This window comes from Mandrillus leucophaeus, unplaced genomic scaffold (assembly GCF_000951045.1).
Source record: "Mandrillus leucophaeus isolate KB7577 unplaced genomic scaffold, Mleu.le_1.0 Scaffold10, whole genome shotgun sequence".
NCBI classification, from domain to species: Eukaryota; Metazoa; Chordata; class Mammalia; order Primates; family Cercopithecidae; genus Mandrillus; species Mandrillus leucophaeus.
In genome coordinates, this window is record NW_012098098.1 from 7,818,111 (window position 1) to 7,825,687 (window position 7,577).

General features: G+C 44.1%; 1 protein-coding gene across 1 annotated transcript in view; it reads right to left on the reverse strand.

Annotated features, from left to right (window-relative positions):
* PRDM7 (PR domain containing 7) overlaps positions 1–6,594 on the reverse strand; it is an 11,423-nt gene extending 4,829 nt beyond the window's left edge. Inside the window, 4 exon segments of the mRNA XM_011972266.1 lie at positions 4,380–4,573; positions 5,552–5,619; positions 6,020–6,287; positions 6,491–6,594. Coding sequence (XP_011827656.1) covers positions 4,380–4,573; positions 5,552–5,619; positions 6,020–6,287; positions 6,491–6,567 — 607 coding nt within the window. The 5' untranslated portion in view covers positions 6,568–6,594.
* Between the last annotated feature and the right edge of the window lie 983 nt (positions 6,595–7,577).

Sequence of the window (7,577 nt, forward strand, 5' to 3'; positions counted from 1 at the left end):
AGGGTAAAAATCAGAAGAATTATTTTACTCCACTGTCATCAATGGCCTTTGGGCCTGCAGAGCTTCAACTGCCAACTGAGACCACATGGCCTGCACCTTAGTCATCATCTACACATCTCAGTTGGTTTGTCTAGTCAGAGCAGAAGCTCCACAAGGGAGGATGCACTTCTTTGTCTTTGTACCACTTTGCTCCCAGGTACCCTCTGATCTCTAAATAGGAGTTCCATGTTCATGCAAGGACCCTTGAGTACACAGAGCTAACCATGTTATCCATACCTATATCCTAACATGTAGAAGGTGATATCTCACCAAAGGCACAGAAGGGATGTGGGAAGACAGAACAGGGAAACAGTAGGCTCTTCTTACCAGCCAGGAGTATCCATTGTTGGCTGCCTCTTTGTCTTCTGTAATTCGGCCCTCATAGGGGCCAAAGTGCAGACCCAGCGGCAGATCAGATGCCTCGTTCCATACTCCAAGCCCAGCCTGAGGGATGCCTGATGGCCCAATTCTCAGCCCCGGGGGCAGACTGAGGGCTGAACGGTTGGGATGCCCTTTGTTCACTGCATTGTCTTTTACAAATGTAGGGGGCCCATGAGCAGCACAGCTGTCAGTGAAGAAGTTCTGACACATCACAATCTGGAAGTGAGGGAAGCAGGGATTAGGAAAGTTATAATGCATGTTCCTCGATATAAGAGCTTCAGAAAGAGTTCGGTGCTCACATTATTTAGCCCCAATCTTATACTCTAATTCGTTAGAGTGAAGGAATGATTTGTGGGCCAAATGATGAAATTATTGTACCAGGACATAACAGCAAGCTGTGAGAGTGGCCAAAAGGGCCAACAGAGGTAGTCATCATCCTGCAGCTCACTGACCTCTTTGTATGCATGACCCTTTCTTTCTCTCAGGCTATACATCTTTCCTTCAATCTCCTTCCTCCTGAGCTCTAGGTTGGAGAAGAGTAGATGGGTAAAATTGGGAGTCTGGAGTGTTCGTCCTTGTTTCATAAGAAAATGTGAAATCTCCTACCATCAAATTAGCATCTACCTTTCTACATACTCTAGTCTCCCCTTCTTTACTGCTTCAGAGAGACTTAGACCCCACACCTACACTGACTACAGATGCCTATTCAATTTTAGTTTCTGGCTGTTCTCATTATCCCATTAACCTCCCAACCTTTCTACTTACAAAATGGTTCATTCATGCATTTATTCATTTATAAAATATTTCTTGAGGGCACATTTCATCTTAGGCATTGAACAAAGGCCTGGACATACAACAGCAAGAAAGTATAATCTGTATCAGAGATCTTCTATAAACTAGTTGACATGTGATGGGAGAGGAAATGTAGAAATGCACAAAAGAAGATCTATTATCAGAGGTATTTATTGGACGCCTTGCATGTATCAATTCATTTATATTTAATTTAATGATTTCAAGCAATATATGAGCTGTATATACTTGGTCTCATTTTACAGATTACCATTCAGGAGCTCAGATAATTTATAAGATTTGCCCAAGGCCCCAATGCTTCTACGTGGATTATAACTCAAGTGAGTGACCAAAGTTAATGTTCTTACATGCTATTCAATAGTGTATCCAAGGCTGGGCATGGTGGCTCAAGCCTGTAATACCAGAATTTTGGGAGGCTGAGGTGAGCAGATCACTTGAGGCCAGGAGTTTGAGACCAGCCTGGTCAACATGGTGAAACCTTGTCTCTATTAAAAATACAAAAATCAGCTGGGCATGGTGGTGCACGCCTATAATCCCAGCTACTTGGGTGACTGAGGCATGAAAATCGCTATTTTCATGGAGGCAGAGGTTGCAGTGAACCGGGATCACGCCACTGCACTCCAGCCTGGGTGACACAGTGAGACTGTCTCAGTGAACAAATAAATAATTTTAACAAAATACTGCATCTAACTTCTGCTCTCACAGTTGAGTCCAGCTTAAGCCCAGGCCTATCCAAAGTCCACCCCATATAGGTAGACCATACTCATCAACCTTTCTAGAGGACATAGAGGGACTAAAGTTCCCCCATACTTTTTCTTACCCAGTTTTAGTCTACAGTGCTGTCCAGAGGTACTTGCTTTTCCAGGAGGGGACGCTGGTTTCTGAGCCTGCTCTGAGCCACTTGTACTCAGTAAACTTGGCGTTCCTGACAATTCTTTCAAACTAGATTCATTATTGAATGATGTCTTGGGCATTTCCTTTAATGTGAGAGTCACATATTAAAAGATAACATGCACTTCTTTAGTTCTTTATGGCTTGCAACATGTTTTCATATGCATGACTCTAGTTAATGTTCAAACCTTGGAAATACCTAGAGTGTCTAAATACTAGAGGGAAAAGAAAAGGTCTAAGTGGGTAGTGAATCTGGGACTCTAACCCATGTCTTAAGGCTCTTTCCTTCAACTGTCTCTCAAAATGTTCTGTATAAGTTAAAGGGAAGGAGAAAGAATACTTGGGAAGACTAGCTGGAGAATCAAGGAGATCTGTGAAAGAAGGGGATAAGGGCTTACAGAGAGAAGGAGGGAATCTTCCATAAACTAGTAGACTTTTGATGGAAAGGGAAATGTAGAAAAGCAGAGGGACAAAGCACATGCAGAAAATGAGGTAATAGGGCAGTAAGGTTGGGAACAGAACAAAGAGATGATTGGCAAAAATATATCTAGACAACTAAGAAAATGATGTCAAAGTTGCATGTTGCCATATCCTGGAAAGAATATTTGGCTTTGGAATTAGATTAGTTAATTCCTGTACCAATTCTGCTTGTCTGCTTGAATAAGGGTATATTGTTAGCTAATTCTCTTTAGTTTCCTGATCCAGAAATTGGCATGCATGCTTGCTTTTTTTTTTTTTTGGAGTCTTGCTCTGTTGCCTAAGCTGGAATGCAGTGTCATGATTTCAGCTCACTGTAGCCTTCACCTCCCAGATTCAAGAGATTCTCCTACCTCAGCCTCCCAAGAAGCTAGGATTATAGGCACCACCACACCCAGCTAATTTTTGTGTATTTATTAGAGACAGGGTTTCGCTAGGTTGGCCAGGCTGGTCTCGAATTCCTCACCTCAAGTGATCCACCCACCTCAGCATCCCAAAGTGCTGGCATTATAGGCAAGAGCCCCCGCACCCAGCCCATGCTAATTTTTTAATTCTTTTTTTTTTTTTTTGTGAGAGGGAGTCTCACTGTTGCCTAAGTTGGAGTGCAGTGGCACAATCTCAGGTCACTGCAGCCTCCATCTCCCAGGTTCAGGTGATTCTCCTGCTTCAGCCTCCTGAGTAGTTGGGATTACAGGTGTCCACCACCATGCCCAACTGATTTTTGTAGTTTTAGTAGAGATGGGGTTTTACCATGTTGGCCAGGCTGGTCTCAAACTCCTGACCTCAGGTGATCTGCCCACCTCCGCTTCTCAGAGTGCTGGGATTACAGGTGTGAGCCACTACCCCTGGCGCTAATTCTTAATATTGTAGTGAACACGAAAGATAATAATGTTCACTAAGTGTTTTTTGAGCTACTTAATACAGTATGAATGTGAGATTAATAATTTTCCTCGCTGGGTGTAGTGGTTCACACCTATAATCCCAGCATTTTGGGAGGCCGAGGAAGGCAGATCACCTGAGGTCAGGAGTTTTAGACCAGTCCGGCCAACCCCGTCTCTACAGAAAATACAAAAAACTAGCTGGGTGTGGTGGCAGGCCCCTGTAATCCCAGCCACTTGGGAGGCTGAGGCAGGAGAACAACTTGAACTCAGGAGGTGGAGGTTGCAGTGAGCCAAGATCGCGCCACTGCACTCCAGCCTGGGTGACAAGAGTGAAACTCTGTCTCAAAAATAAAATAAAATAAATAAATAATTTTTCTCACAGACTGGGTGTGGTGGCTCACATCTGTAATCCCAGCACTTTGGGAGGCCGAGGTGGGAGGATGGCTTGAACCCAGGAGTTCAAGACCAGCCTGAGCTACATGGCAAAACCCTGTCTGTACAAAACACATAAAAATTAGCCGGGTTGGGCTGGGCGCGGTGGCTCAAGCCTGTAATCCCAGCACTTTGGGAGGCCGAGACGGGCGGATCACGAGGTCAGGAGATCGAGACCATCCTGGCTAACACGGTGAAACCCCGTCTCTACTAAGAAATACAAAAAACTAGCCGGGCGTGGTGGCGGGCGCCTGTAGTCCCAGCTACTCGGGAGGCTGAGGCAGGAGAATGGCGTGAAGCCGGGAGGTGGAGCTTGCAGTGAGCTGAGATCCGGCCACTGCACTCCAGCCTGGGCTACAGAGCAAGACTCCGTCTCAAAAAAAAAAAAAAAAAAGAGTTAAACCATGAAAATTCTCTAGGATAATTCTTTCTTTCCTATCCTTTTAAAAGAGTAGTAGTGATGCCTACCTCTCCCGGCCATGAGCTCTTTCTTCCACTTGCTGCCCCACTTGATGCCCAGTTCCTGGCTGTACTCATCCCCATACCAGACCAGCAGTTCACAGCCTGGCCTAATGACTCAGCAGGTTCTATAGAATATCCGCCTGTGGTACTAGAAGGCCACCAGGTTCTGCTCTTCATCATCCCGGGCACAGTTCACATACCTGGGGTCAAGACAGGCAAAGGGAAAGAAAAGAGGCAGTGAGTTCCCAGTATCTGTCAGATCCAGGTCTGACCCATCACCTGCTGGTCTAGGCCTCCATGGTCTAGTGCTGACCACTCCCCCACCACTCCTCTAGGAACCTTCTGCTCATTCCTAAATCTCTTTCACAATGTCATATGAACTTGCACTTCTGACTACACTGCTCATCCTGCCTAGAATGCTTCCCTGCTGTGCCTAATTAACCATTTTTTCAAAGCCCAACTCCAGACCTACCTCCACCTTGATTGGCCATAAAACACATTGACCTCTAGCTTCTCTAAACTCTAAATTAATTCTGTTTTATACACAGAACTTGGTGCTGGATCATGTGCTTTGTTTCTAGATTAGCACACATCATTCTACACTCAGCCCAAGTCCATCTTTCTTGGATAGGCCTTCCTCTAATCACCCTACAGTTCACTCAGGTGCCATTCACCTGAGTTCCCCAGATTCCCAGAGAAACTTAGAAGTCTTTTTCTCTTGGCCCAACAACAGAGAACAGTAATAGTGGATTCGTTTTTCTATTCTCTGATAGAACGAGAGCCCATTGTGGAAAGGGGTTGGGTCATCCTGAAGCTCGCTTCTGTTCAAGTAGTGAACTTCACTTCCTAACCTGGAGCATACTAAGTGCTTAATAAATGTGGATTACATATATTAAAGCATGAATTCAGTGTCCCCCGTGAATCTAGGCTTCTCAAGGTTTATCTTGGTGCCTCAATTTTGTCTATCATACATATTTATGTTTTGATATCAATAAATCATAATATCTATATTTTTGGTTTTTATTTCTAAATGTTGACGGTATAAAACAGCATTGTATGGAGAAAAATAGAAATAGGGGATGTGAAAGTCATTGAAGGAGGCATAATGAGAAAGAAGGAGATCCAGGTTTGTGAGAGATGAAGGTTCTGTCTGAAACTCAGAGAGCTACTGGCCTTACCTCATCCAGTTGGCCCAGGATTTATGTTTTCCATCCACATACTCATAGCAGTTTCTCCCCTTGGTGATCTGAGTTTCAGAAAAATAAGGTAAAGCTTTTTAGAGGGTAAAAATCAGAAGAATTATTTTACTCCACTGTCATCAATGGCCTTTGGGCCTGCAGAGCTTCAACTGCCAACTGAGACCACATGGCCTGCACCTTAGTCATCATCTACACATCTCAGTTGGTTTGTCTAGTCAGAGCAGAAGCTCCACAAGGGAGGATGCACTTCTTTGTCTTTGTACCACTTTGCTCCCAGGTACCCTCTGATCTCTAAATAGGAGTTCCATGTTCATGCAAGGACCCTTGAGTACACAGAGCTAACCATGTTATCCATACCTATATCCTAACATGTAGAAGGTGATATCTCACCAAAGGCACAGAAGGGATGTGGGAAGACAGAACAGGGAAACAGTAGGCTCTTCTTACCAGCCAGGAGTATCCATTGTTGGCTGCCTCTTTGTCTTCTGTAATTCGGCCCTCATAGGGGCCAAAGTGCAGACCCAGCGGCAGATCAGATGCCTCGTTCCATACTCCAAGCCCAGCCTGAGGGATGCCTGATGGCCCAATTCTCAGCCCCGGGGGCAGACTGAGGGCTGAACGGTTGGGATGCCCTTTGTTCACTGCATTGTCTTTTACAAATGTAGGGGGCCCATGAGCAGCACAGCTGTCAGTGAAGAAGTTCTGACACATCACAATCTGGAAGTGAGGGAAGCAGGGATTAGGAAAGTTATAATGCATGTTCCTCGATATAAGAGCTTCAGAAAGAGTTCGGTGCTCACATTATTTAGCCCCAATCTTATACTCTAATTCGTTAGAGTGAAGGAATGATTTGTGGGCCAAATGATGAAATTATTGTACCAGGACATAACAGCAAGCTGTGAGAGTGGCCAAAAGGGCCAACAGAGGTAGTCATCATCCTGCAGCTCACTGACCTCTTTGTATGCATGACCCTTTCTTTCTCTCAGGCTATACATCTTTCCTTCAATCTCCTTCCTCCTGAGCTCTAGGTTGGAGAAGAGTAGATGGGTAAAATTGGGAGTCTGGAGTGTTCGTCCTTGTTTCATAAGAAAATGTGAAATCTCCTACCATCAAATTAGCATCTACCTTTCTACATACTCTAGTCTCCCCTTCTTTACTGCTTCAGAGAGACTTAGACCCCACACCTACACTGACTACAGATGCCTATTCAATTTTAGTTTCTGGCTGTTCTCATTATCCCATTAACCTCCCAACCTTTCTACTTACAAAATGGTTCATTCATGCATTTATTCATTTATAAAATATTTCTTGAGGGCACATTTCATCTTAGGCATTGAACAAAGGCCTGGACATACAACAGCAAGAAAGTATAATCTGTATCAGAGATCTTCTATAAACTAGTTGACATGTGATGGGAGAGGAAATGTAGAAATGCACAAAAGAAGATCTATTATCAGAGGTATTTATTGGACGCCTTGCATGTATCAATTCATTTATATTTAATTTAATGATTTCAAGCAATATATGAGCTGTATATACTTGGTCTCATTTTACAGATTACCATTCAGGAGCTCAGATAATTTATAAGATTTGCCCAAGGCCCCAATGCTTCTACGTGGATTATAACTCAAGTGAGTGACCAAAGTTAATGTTCTTACATGCTATTCAATAGTGTATCCAAGGCTGGGCATGGTGGCTCAAGCCTGTAATACCAGAATTTTGGGAGGCTGAGGTGAGCAGATCACTTGAGGCCAGGAGTTTGAGACCAGCCTGGTCAACATGGTGAAACCTTGTCTCTATTAAAAATACAAAAATCAGCTGGGCATGGTGGTGCACGCCTATAATCCCAGCTACTTGGGTGACTGAGGCATGAAAATCGCTATTTTCATGGAGGCAGAGGTTGCAGTGAACCGGGATCACGCCACTGCACTCCAGCCTGGGTGACACAGTGAGACTGTCTCAGTGAACAAATAAATAATTTTAACAAAATACTGCATCTAACTTC